This window comes from Scyliorhinus canicula, chromosome 28, assembly GCF_902713615.1.
Source record: "Scyliorhinus canicula chromosome 28, sScyCan1.1, whole genome shotgun sequence".
In the NCBI taxonomy this organism is placed as follows: Eukaryota; Metazoa; Chordata; class Chondrichthyes; order Carcharhiniformes; family Scyliorhinidae; genus Scyliorhinus; species Scyliorhinus canicula.
The window spans coordinates 969963-983186 of record NC_052173.1 but is presented as its reverse complement, the minus strand read 5'-3'; the positions used below and the strand labels follow the sequence as shown (position 1 = coordinate 983186).

General features: G+C 44.6%; 1 protein-coding gene across 5 annotated transcripts in view; it reads left to right on the top strand.

Annotated features, from left to right (window-relative positions):
• ikzf4 (IKAROS family zinc finger 4) overlaps positions 1–13224 on the top strand; it is a 235272-nt gene that overhangs the window by 125810 nt on the left and 96238 nt on the right. For all 5 annotated transcript variants that reach the window (XM_038786693.1, XM_038786690.1, XM_038786688.1 and 2 more), the window contains one exon: positions 4869–4973. In XM_038786693.1, the coding sequence (XP_038642621.1) occupies positions 4869–4973 (105 nt within the window). Of the gene's footprint in view, positions 1–4868; positions 4974–13224 lie in introns of those variants that run through there.

Below are 13224 nucleotides of genomic sequence, written 5' to 3'. Positions count from 1 at the left end.
TGTTCTCTCCCCGGAGGGGGTCATTATCACGTTCAGCAGGCGCCTGATGTTCGCGGTAAGCTGTCTACCTTTGACAAAGCCCGTCTGGTCCTCTGTGACCACCTCAGGTACACAGTCTTCTAGCCTCTTGGCTAGGATTTTGGCCAGTATTTTGGCGTCTGCATTCAGCAGAGATATGGGTCTGTATGACCCACATTCCGTTGGGTCTTTGTCTTTCTTAGGTATCAGCGAGATTGAGGCCTGTGCTAACGTGGGTGGCAATGTGCCCCTAGCTAGCGAGTCTGTGAACATCTCCCGCAGGTGCGGGGCCAGCGCTGTCGCAAATTTTTTGTAGAAGTCCGCCGGGAATCCGTCCGGTCCCGGCGCCTTCCCCGCCTGCATGGAGCTAATGCTGTCCATGATCTCTCCCAGTGCTAGTGGTGCTTCCAGATCCCGTTTTCTGCCCTCTCCCACAACTGGTATGTCCAGTCCGTCAAGAAACCGGTTCATCCCAGCCTTCCCCGTTGGGGGCTCTGAGGTGTACAGCTCTTGGTAGAAGGCCTTGAAGGTTTTGTTAATCCTCTCTGGTTCTGTTTCCAACGTGCCTCTGGTATCTCTGATTTGCGCAATTTCTCTGCTGGCTGCCTGCTTTCTCAGCTGGTGGGCCAACAGGCGGCTGGCTTTGTCTCCGTGTTCGTATAGGGCCCCGCGTGCCTGGCGGAGTTGGTGTACTGCTTTCCTGGTGGAGAGCAGGTCAAAGTTCCTTTGTAATTCTTTCCTCTCCGCCAGGAGTTCTACGGTCGGGGCCTCGGAGTATTTATGGTCTACCTCCAGTATGGAGTCGACCAGCTTCTGCCTAGCCACCCTTTCCTCCCTATCTCTTTGCGCTTTGTAGGCTATGATTTCCCCTCTTAGTACGGCCTTAAGCGCTTCCCAGAACGTGGAGGGTGAGACCTCCCCGTTTTGGTTGATCTCAGTGTACTCCGCTATGGCCCGCGCTATCCTTTCGCTGAAGGCCTTGTCAGCTAGTAAGGCACCGTCCAACCTCCATTTGGGGCGCTGGGCCCTTCCCGTCTCTAGCCGCACATCCATGTAGTGTGGGGCGTGGTCTGATATCACAATTGCGGAGTATTCCACCTTGTCTATCTCTGGAAGCACCGTTTTCCCCACCACAAAGAAGTCAATTCTGGTGTACACGTTGTGTACTGGGGAGAAGAAAGAGAATTCTTTCTCCCCCGGGTGGGCGAATCTCCAGGGGTCTACTGCTCCCATCTGCTCCATATAGTGACTGAGTTCCCTTGCCATGTTTGAGGTTTTCCCCGTTCTGGGGTTTGATCTGTCCGTCGTTGGGTCCTGTACACAGTTGAAGTCCCCCCCCATGATTAGTCGGTGCGTCGCTATGTCCGGGATTTCTGCCATGGTCTTTTGGATGAAGCTCGTGTCGTCCCAGTTGGGCGCATACACGTTAACTAGGACTACCGGCGCCCCATCCAGGGCCCCGCTGACCATGACATACCGTCCCCCTGGGTCCGTAACCGTCTTTGTCGCCCTAAACATTGTCCTCTTGCCAATCAGGATCGCCACCCCCCTGGCCCTTGCCCCATAACAGGAATGATAGGTTTGTCCCACCCAGCCCTTTCTTACCCGCAGTTGGTCCTGCTCCCTCAAGTGCGTCTCTTGGAGGAAGACTATGTCGGCCCTCATGTTTCTAAGGTGGGTGAGGACTCTAGATCTCTTCACTGGGCCATTAAGTCCCCTTACGTTCCAGGTGACTATTCTGGTGGGGGGCTTCTGCCCCCTTGCTCCTGTGGGGTTAACCATATTTGTCCGGTGGACGCGCCCCTGCCCTCTGGGGTTTCCCTTTGTTAGGGGGCCGTCCAGGATGTCCACTATCACTGCTCTCCCCATGCGGTCGGGTCCCTGCGCTCCGGGGTTCCCCCTTGTCCCGGGGACACCCGCCATGGCCGTCCACTGTGTGTCCGCCACGCAGGTAGCCCCCTGCACTCCGGGGGGCCCCTTCACCCACAGACCGTACTGGGTGGGTGTTTGCAGCAGTTCCCTGTTTCGAGCCCTTGGGGCAAGAAAGTTCGAGCCATAATGAAGAGCCTTCCCTGTTTGTCCAGCAGGCTCTTTTGTAGCCTGTCCGTACCAGCTCCACTGTCAGCTGGCGGTGGGTTACACCACTGAAACGTTTCTGCTACTAGATGGTTGCACGTGTCTCCCATGCACGCTACCAGTATTTTAAATTTTAATTAAAGTTGCACGGGAACCAGCAAAAAGCAAGAGTGGCACCCGCTTCTTGTTCTGTCATCAGGAACAGTGTGCCATAGTTAAAATTCCAAGACTGGACCAGGCAAATCCATTCCTATCGAACTGTACGATGGAAAAGAAGGTTTTGGAGAATGATGACAGTAAGAAGTCTTACAACACCAGGTTAAAGTCCAACAGGTTTGTTTCAAACACGAGCTTTCGGAGCGCAGCCCCTTCCTCAGGTGAATGAATACCTCTCCATTCACCTGAGGAAGGAGCTGCGCTCCGAAAGCTCGTGTTTGAAACAAACCTGTTGGACTTTAACCTGGTGTTGTAAGACTTCTTACTGTGCTCACCCCAGTCCAACACCGGCATCTCCACATCATTAGAGAATGATGGCTTAGTCAACTGTGTCGAAGACATGTATAGTGGTTGAGAAGGAATAATGCATTATAACACTTATTTTCGGGGTTGTTTTCTCCGTTCTTTCAATTGGAACGTTTTTTTTGTGCAATTGAGAACGGAATTATGTTAAATTTTCTCAGTGAAACTATTGCTGGATTTCAGTAACGAGTTTTTTACGCAGATTCTAATCAAGCAAAATTTTGCATTTTTGATCATTTAAGTGCATGTCCAATTAAACAAAATGTGGATAATTTGTGAGTATGCATGCTCTTGTTAAAGGATGCTTTGTTTAAGCACTAGATTTTTGCAAGTGTTGAATTTGAAATTGTTGCAAGATTTGATTTGAGGCGGAAGCAGGAGGTGATTTATGGTTACGGTTGTGCTAACAAAGTTGCTGTTGTATAGATGTAGGTAGAGCAAACTAGTTGGGAGGGAGGACCTTTTCTCGAACAATATTTGCTGTATTTATCATATTCCTGACCCCAGATGACAACCCTATCTTTCTTCTGAATGTTCAGTTGATGTTTGGTTACTTTTTTTCCATTCAGCTGACTATTTACAGTTAAGCGCAATGTGGTTCAGATGAAGGTGATGGTTACTATCCAAACTTGGCAGATTGTAGTAATAATCTTTATTGTCACAAGTAGGCTTACATCTATACTGCAATGAAGTTACTGTGAAAAGCCCCTAGATTGTGTGAACTGATCTTGCCTCTCTCCAAAAGCTGGCTTAACGTTTTCAAAAAAAAAAATCCTTTTAGAATAAATCACAGAATTTACATTGCAGAAGGAGACCATTCAGCTCATTGAGTCTGCACCGGCCCTTAGAAATAGCACCCCACCCAAGCCCACCTAACCTTTGTTTGGACATTAAGGGCAATTTAGCATGGCCAATCCACCTAACCTGCACATCTTTGGACTGTGGGAGGAAACCGGAGCACCCGGAGGAAACCCTCGCACACACGGGGAGAATGTGCAGACTCCACACAGACAGTGACCCAAGCCGGGAATCGAACCTGGGACCCTGGAGCTGTGAAGCAACTGTGCTGATCATTGTGCGATCGTGCTGCCCCCATGGCTTGGACTGTGCCTTTCTGTTTTAAAATAAAATTTATTGCACCATCATGTCATTTTTATAAATGCAAAGGAAAATAATTTTGTGGTGTGTAGTTTGGCCGTTGCATTGTAGCTGTTGATTTTGTAGTGACAGCAAGTGGCGGCGATTTCGAGGTGTGTGGCAGAAGCAGCTAATTTCTGATCCATACCATTTCCTATCTCCCATGAATTTAAAGGTCCCAAGTAATAAGTTACATGCACACATACGAACTAGGAGCAGGAGTAGGCCTCAAGCCTGCTCCAGCACCTGATAAGATCATGGTAGATCCAATTGTAGCTTCAACTCTACTTTTCTGTCTACTCTGTCATACTAACATATGAATTGGGAGCAGGAGTACGCCATCCAGTTTGCTTCCAAAGCATAACATGTTTCAGTACTGTTATCCCACTGTTCACGTGTAGTTGATTGCCAAATACGTACAATCAAATTACAATAATCATTGGGCGAAGTTTAATTGATACTATGTGTATGATCAGTATTTCTGTGTGGCACTGAGCAGAATGATTGGTTTGCAAGACTTGTGCTTCCATCCTGTAAATTGGTGGATGCTAAATAAAAGGAAAAACGTTTTGCAAGCAGCTGGTAGTGAGTTAAAGATTAGCCACCTAATGTGCTGCAGTGGAATTAGCCAATGCATTTACGATATAATCAAGTGAACTGAGCATTAAGATCCTGAATTACGTCAAGTCTTGATCAATATTCTGTATCTGAGCCTTGAGCACGCGTCTGACATTCTGCACTGGTACTTAAAATGAGAGTGATTGAGAAGTATTTGGGAAATGGATCAGCCATTATCTGGAATTAACTGATTTTTTGCAAAGATGTAATGGACTGCTGTTTAATTTTTAGAATGTATTAGAGTTGTACTTTGTTTTGTGTGATAGTTTGACACGCTGTATATGTTGTTGAGTCCTGAGGATCTGAACTTGATTTGAAGTGTTTTTGAAAATTTGTGATATTTATTGTTGTTGCATATTGCTGTGGGAATACCAGTCATTTGTACCCTTGTTGTTTTTTAAAAAAATGTCTCTTCCACAGTCCAAAATCAAAAATGTGAATGTGTTTCCAACAAATTAGACTTTTTCAACAACAAAAAAATCCTTTTTCTTTCCATGCAGGGAGCGGTGACTCTTCAATGGACAAAGAGTTCTCTGGGGCAATGGTGGGTCCCATTGTGAGCACACCCAATAGTCAACACTCTTCACCCAGCCGTTCTCTGAGTGGTATGTCTTTTTTTCAGTTGTGCATTGGTTTGACTCAGACCAATTATCTGAATGCAAGGCAGAATTGAAAATGAATAGTGAAGTGGGTTCTCATTTAGTTTTTCCAACATAAACACATTCTTCCGTATTGATTTGGTAACCAATCTATATAATTTGCAAATCTTAAGAGAATTTTCACTAAAATAAATTAAATGTTGAATTCCAACAAGTGGGTAGGATCTCTGCATTCATACAATCCTTGGCATTTAAGTAATTATACCAAAATCTGTAATTCTGGGAATACATCGTGTTTTTTGCAATTGTTTTGTTTACATTTTTTTAATTTAAATTTTATTTGCGGGTGGGGACATTACACTGGGAGTGTTCCGACCATGTTGAGGCGTGATGAAATGACTCGTGTTCTCCCACTCCAGGTATGACCTTCACAGGGATTTTTGTGCATTTAGAGAGGAGGTGCCTTTTCAGTTTGTAGGAGACCCAATTTTTGCACTTTCAGATTGTAAAGACAGGTTTTGGTAGATTAAATAAAGAACAATATAATTTAATGCGCACGCACATGCACACGTGGCGCACTTGAGCCTAAACACAAGCATGTACGCATTTTCTAACTGGATGAGTAATTAGAATTTGTTTAAGATTGGATTTGTTTGTCACATGTACCGAGGTACAGTGAAAAGTATTTTTCTGCGATCAGCTCAACAGATCATTAAGTACATTAAAAGAAAAGAAAATACATAATAGGGCGACACAACAAAAGAGAAAATGCTGGAAAATCTCAGCAGGTCTGGCAGCATCTGTAGGGAGAGAAAAGAGCTAATGTTTCCCTACAGACGCTGCCAGACCTGCTGAGATTTTCCAGCATTTTCTCTTGTTTCAGATTCCAGCATCCGCAGTAATTTGCTTTTTATATAGGGCAACACAATGTACACAATGTAACTACATAACACCGGCATCGGGTGAAGCATACGGGTGTAGTGTTAATCAGGTCAGTCCATAAGAGGGTCGTTTCCCGTACCAGCCTCCCCGGACAGGCGCCGGAATGTGGCGACTAGGGGCTTTTCACAATAACTTCATTGAAGTCTACTCGTGACAATAAGCGATTTTCATTTTCATTTAGGAGTCTGGTAACAGCGGGGAAGAAGCTGTTTTTGCGTCTGTTCGTGCATGTTCTCAGACTTTTGTACTTCTGGCCCGATGGAAGAAGTTGGAAGAGTGAGAAAGCCAGATGGGAGGGGTCTTTGATTATGCTGCCCGCTTTCCCCTAGGCAGCGGGAGGTGTAGATGGAGTCAATGGATGGGAGGCAGGTTCGTGTGATGGACTGGGCTGTGTTCACGACTCTGAAGTTTCTTGCTGTCTTGGGCCGAGCAGTTGCCATACCAGGCTGTGATGCAGCCAGATAGGATGTTTTCTATGGTGCATCTGTAAAAGTTGGTAAGAGTTAATGTGGACATGCCAAAGTATAGGCGCTGTTGTGCTTTTTTGGTGGTAGCGTCGATGTGGGTGGACCAGGACAGATTTTTGGTGATGTGTACTCCTAGGAATTTGAAGCTGTAAACCATCTCCACCTCGGCCCCGTTGATACTGACAGGGGTGTGTACAGTACACATTGCTGGCATTGAGGGACAGATTGTTGTCTCTGCACCACTCCGCTATGTTCTCTATCTCCTTCCTGTATTCTGACTCGTTGTTATTCGAGATCTATGGTCGTATCGTCAGCAAACTTGTAGAAATGCCCTGAAGAAAGACATTAAAACTTGTCCTGATTGTTTTGTTTCTGAAAGACTGTGCGAGTCATTTAATATTCATACTGGTGGTCCTCATACTTTTAAGAGATAGAAGTAGTAAACTATTTGGCCCTTCAATCCTGCTCCACCATTCAATATGGTCGTGGCTTGACCTTCTGATAGCTGCTTTCTGTTAGTTAACGGTTGGGATTGTGACCAAGAGCGCACCTTATTGGTGCAAAGACTGGAGAGGGATTACAGATCATTTAGTGGCTATGCTTCTTGGTTAGGCTGCCGTTGTCGTCCTCAGAGAAGCTCCAAATTGTGATATCAGTGCTTGTCCTTTCAGTCTCCGAATTCAATAAATGCTGTCTCCTTGCTGATTTAACGCATATGCTTTGTTTCCATGTTTTAACAAGCATCCACGGTGGGCCAGAATATACTGGATTGGAGTTCTCGGGGTGTGCCCCATGGGTTGGATTCTTTTCCTCGCTCTTCAACTCAAAATATTTACTGCAAAACACGAAATACGAATCAATAACTGGCTAGGTTGGAATCTTGAGATCTTGGGACTATGCTGAATGCCTCTGTGTCTCCTGCCAATGAAATTTAAGGAAAGAGAAAGAATACGGAATGATGGAGAAGGAGATAGGGGGTGAACTAGAGTCAAGTCAGATACAGAAAGAAAATTGACGGGGAGAAAGGAAAGATTGGTTTGAAAGGAAGAGAAAGTGATGAAGATAAAACAAGCAAAAAGAGTTCAAATTTTCAAAACCTCCTTGGGGCAGTTTACTATCTTTAGGAGATTCCATAGTTTCAGTTCCCTTTCTTCGCTGAAGAGGTTGAGTGCATTGCAGGAACATTGTTTTTTAAATTTCAAAACATTCCTGCACCATTTAAAAACCAGCTCCCCCTCTACAGTGAGTTTTATTCAGATTTCCAACGCAGATGCAGCAATTGCTGGCACTCTTTCCCCATTAGTGCAGTTGAATTTTTGGAAAGGAATAAATTGGAATTATTTGATTTACTTGTCTGCCTGTGTTCGCAATGAAGCAAAGACTTGTGAAATTCAGCATGCAAGTTTGCCTTGCCTGCATTTTAGAACATAGAAACTTGTTTAACGTTTCCGAGACGGTATTTGGGTGTTCTGAACATAGAACATGCAGTGCGGAAGAAGCCATTCGGCCCATTGAGTCTGCACCGACCAACTTAAGCCCTCACTTCCACCCTATCCCCGTAACCCAGTAACCCCCTCCTAACCTTTTTGGACACTAAGGGCAATTTATCATGGCCAAACCACCTAACCTGCACGTCTTTGGACTGTGGGAGGAACCGGAGGAAACCCATGCAGACACTGGGAGAAAGTGCAGACTCCACACAGACAGTGACCCAAGCCAGGAATTGAACGTGGGATTGTGAAGCCACAGCGCTAACCACTTGTGGTACCGTGCTGCCTGTGAAGGTACAGAATTATTCTGTACCTGAATAATTGGACGATAAGCAAAGTTAATGTTTCTTTTTTCATGTATTATGATTTATTCTACTTTATTTTCATGGGCATTATTTTCTAATTTCTCCAGTTCTTTGTTGAGTGTCGAACCTCTGCACCCACACCATGAACATAGAACGATACAGCGCAGTACAGGCCCTTCGGCCCTCAATGTTGCACCGACATGGAAAAAACTAAAGGCCATCTAACCTACACTATGCCCTTTATCGTCCATATGCTTATCCAATAAACTTTTAAATGCCCTCTATGTTGGCGAGTTCGCTACTGTTGCAGGTAGGGCATTCCACGGCCTCGCCACTCTTTGCGTAAAAAAACCCACCTCTGACCTCTGTCCTATATCTATTACCCCTCAATTTAAGGCTATGTCCCCTCGTGCTAGCCACCTCCATCCGCAGGAGAAGGCTCTCGCTGTCCACCCTATCTAACCCTCTGATCATTTTGTATGCCTCTATTAGGTCACCTCTTAACCTTCTTCTCTCTAACGGAAACAACCTCAAGTCCATCAGCCTTTCCTCATAAGATTTTCCCTCCATACCAGGCAACATCCTGGTAAATCTCCTCTGCACCCATTCCAAAGCTTCCACGTCCTTCCTATAATGAGGCGACCAGAACTGTACGCAATACTCCAAATGCGGCCGTACTAGAGTTTTGTACAACTGCAACATGACCTCATGGCTCCGGAACTCAATCCCTCTACCAATAAAGGCCATCACACCATAGCCTTCTTCACAACCTTATCAACCTGGGTGGCAACTTTCAGGGATCTACGTACATGGACACCGAGATCCCTCTGCTCATCCACACTACCAAGAATTTTACTATTAGCCAAATATTCCTTATTCCTGTTATTCTTTCCAAAGTGAATCACCTCACACTTCTCCACATTAAACTCCATTTGCCACCTCTCAGCCCAGCTCTGCAGCTTATCTATATCCCTCTGTAACCTGCAACATCCTTCCGCACTGTCTACAACTCCACCGACTTTAGTGTCGTCTGCAAATTTACTTACCCATCCTTCTGCGCCCTCCTCTAGGTCATTTATAAAAATGACAAACAGCAACGGCCCCAGAACAGATCCTTGTGGTACGCCACTCGTAACTGAACTCCATTCTGAACATTTCCCATCAACCACCACTCTCTGTCTTCTTTCAACTAGCCAATTTCTGATCCACATCTCTAAATCACCCTCAATCCCCAGCCTCCGTATTTTCTGCAATAGCCGACCGTGGGGAACCTTATCAAACGCTTTACTGAAATCCATATACACCACATCAACTGCTTTACCCTCGTCCACCTGTTCAGTCACCTTCTCAAAGAACTCGATAAGGTTTGTGAGGCATGACCTACCCTTCACAAAACCATGCTGACTATCCCTAATCATATTATTCCTATCTAGATGATTATAAATCGTATCTTTTATAATCCTCTCCAAGACTTTACCCACCACAGATGTTAGGCTCACCGGCCTATAGTTACCGGGGATATCTCTACTCCCCTTCTTGAACAAAGGGACCACATTTGCTAGCCTCCAGTCCTCTGGCACTATTCCTGTAGCCAATGATGACCTAAAAATCAAAGCCAAAGGCTCAGCAATCTCTTCCCTGGCTTCCCAGTGAATCCTAGGATAAATCCCATCAGGCCCCGGGGACTTATCTATTTTCACCATGTCCAGAATTGCCAACACTTCTTCCCTACGCACCTCAATGCCATCTATTGTAATAGCCTGGGTCTCAGCATTCTCCTCCACAATATTATCTTTTTCCTGAGTGAATACTGACGAAAAGTATTCATTTAGTATCTCGCTTATCTCCTCAGCCTCCACACACAACTTCCCACCACTGTCCTTGACTGGCCCTACTTTTACCCTAGTCATTCTTTTATTCCTGACATACCTATAGAAAGCTTTTGGGTTTTCCTTGATCCTACCTGCCAAAGACTTCTCATGTCCCCTCCTTGCTCGTCTTAGCTCTCTCTTTAGATCCTTCCTCGCTTCCCTGTAACTATCAAGCGCCCCAACTGAGACTCACGCCTCATCTTCACATAGGCCTCCTTTTTCCTCTTAACAAGAGATTCCACTTCTTTGGTAAACCACGGTTCCCTCGCTCTACCCTTTCCTCCCTGTCTGACTGGCACGTACTTATCAAGAACACGCAATAGCTGTTCCTTGAACAAGCTCCACATATCCAGTGTGCCCAACCCTTGCAGCCTACTTCTCCAACCTACACATCCTAAGTCATGTCTAATGGCATCATAATTGCCCTTCCCCCAGCTATAACTCTTGCCCTGCGGGGTATACTTATCCCTTTCCATCACTAATGTAAAGGTCACCGAATTGTGGTCACTGTCTCCAAAGAGTTCACCTACCTCCAGATCTAACACCTGGCCTGGTTCATTACCCAAAACCAAATCCAAAGTGGCCTCACCTCTTGTTGGCCTGTCAACATATTGTGTCAGAAAACCCTTCTGCACACATTGTAGAAAGAACGACCCATCCACTGTACTCGAACTATATCTTTTCCAGTCAATATTAGGAAAGTTAAAGTCTCCCATAACAACTACCCTGTTACTTTCGCTCTTTTCCAGAATCATCTTCGCCATCCTTTCCTCTACATCTCTAGAACTATTAGGTGGCCTATAGAAAACTCCCAGCAGTGTGACCTCTCCTTTCCTGTTTCTAACCTCAGCCCATACTACCTCGGAAGAAGAGTCCCCATCTTGCATCCTTTCTGCCACCGTAATACTGTCCTTGACTAGCAGCGCCACACCTCCCCCTCTTTTGCCCCCTTCTCTGACCTTACTACCACACCTTTCTGAATATCACCGTGGACCTTTTGCACATCGTTCTTATTGAGTTCATGTGAAACCGGAGTGTATCTGTGTGCTGGCTTCCTGACCTTGCAGTGCTAAATCTGTTTCTGCTCTGATGGTAAAATTGTAGATCCATGTAGATAGGATGAAGAGAGCCTAATTTGGCAACAGAACTGTTTCAAGCTGGCCAGCGGGAGCTCACTTTCAGTGATCTGAACGAAATAAGCACCATTGTAAAAAGTTTCAAATGTTACTCCCGTTTCACCACTAGCTGGAACCGTATAGTACATTCAGGAACCTAACCAGCAAGGCAGCCCAAATGCCATGTGAATTTTCATCTTGTCTCACTTGTGCTTTGGGAGTTTCGAGATGTGCTCCAAATTGTTAGCCCTAAGTCATCTTTCTGGAATTATAGGAGTTGGGAGGTAAATACTTAATTTATTTTCACACTTCCACATCGATTAACGTGCTTTAAATAACATAGTTGGACTATCAAAATATACTAAATTTATCTGATCAAGAAGTGTGGGAAGATAGAAATTAGTGATTGAAACTCGATGTTTGACAACTAAAATAATGCATGAAATCATTAATAATGGGGAAATTGAGCTGTATGGGAAATAAAAATTGCAGGAGTTTTTGTGACATCTGGGACCTGATCTGCAACCATAGGTTCTTTCTTTCGCACTTTATTGGGTGGTCACCATTTATTGTTATAACTGCACCTCTTTTTTTCAGTGTAAAGATCTCCCAAAATTTGAGGACAGCTGTGACATACTGGAAGCATTTCCTCTGGATCAGAGCTAAGAGTGCTCTTACCAGAGGTTTTTAAAATGATGATGGTGAACGGGAAAGGACTTTCTCCTCTGGTTAGTGAGCTAGTGATGGCGGGTCAGCAATTTGAAATAGTTATGAAGAGAAGAAAGAAGTTTGGAGAAATCTCCTCTTGTTAAGAGGATTGCTGAAGCATGAAATGCATTGTCACGGTGAATGTCTGTAGTAAAACCATTGTGTCTTTCAGGGGAAAATTGGATAAATGTTTGAAGTCTAGGGCCAGGGAGGGAGAATGAGGAAGTGGGATTATGCTTTAATTACGCTAGTGGAAAATCAACATAACCACACTGAGCCAATGGCCTCTCTATGGACTGTACATCTCTATTGTTTTAGGGGGAAGTTGACCAAATTAACTTGATTGTGAACACTGAACATACGGTGCAGTATTTTCCCAGTCTTACACAAAGGGAGGCTTAACTGATTTCTTATCAGAAGCACTAAACCTCTTGATAACAAAACCCAGAAACTGTTGTGTATAATAATCAAAGATGCATCTGAGAGGCATATTTGACACTCTTCTCAACCATCTTTCCCAGCTATCTTTTGACTAACCTAAACTTGGACAAGGAGAAGGATGTATTTTTAAATGCTTTGAACATGGTTCGGCATGAAATGGGTCACGTGCTCAGTTTTGTTCAAGTAGTTTAGAAAGCTGATGGGGTGAGAGGCTGGCTGACTCCAGGCTATAACTGGACAGGTCTAATGTCCAATATTCAGCACCCTTGCGACCGAGACCCTGCCAGATTTTGGATTTTCATGGATTTTGGATTATCCACTGATGGAAAACAGGCAGCTTGTATGATCAATTTCTCCCTCCCCTCATGTTGTTTACACGGAAGTTATTATTAAACATTAAAAGGATGTCAACATCATTCTAATCACTTAAAACCCAGCCATGATAGTCTAATCCTCAGGTTTGGAGTAAAATGCTGATGCACTGTCAGGTAGTTCATTGAACAAACTTTGATATAAAAGGAAAGGACTTGCAATTATGTTTGTTTTGCGCAAAGAGTATTAGCGCTGGCTCTTTGCTTTGCTTCCCCTCACAGAAGCATTTAATTCATCCCTCAAAAAACGTCTCCCTGGAAATGCAAATATATCTATACCAGGACACAGATACTAGGAGAGAGCACTTTGACTGAATTTATGTTCTAAAGTCAGGGGCTCTGAGGGCCAAATTCTTATCATTTCTGTAGTAATGCCTTCTGAGATAGCTGATTTAACATCAACCAGGATTTAAAATTTGGCTTATTTATTGATTGCCTTTACTAACTGAAGCTCTTGAGGTCCTGTGTATATATAACTTCCACTGATTCCATCCTCTGGGATCTGCCCGAGAATGGCCTCTTCATTCCAGTGCTTACTCTATTCCAG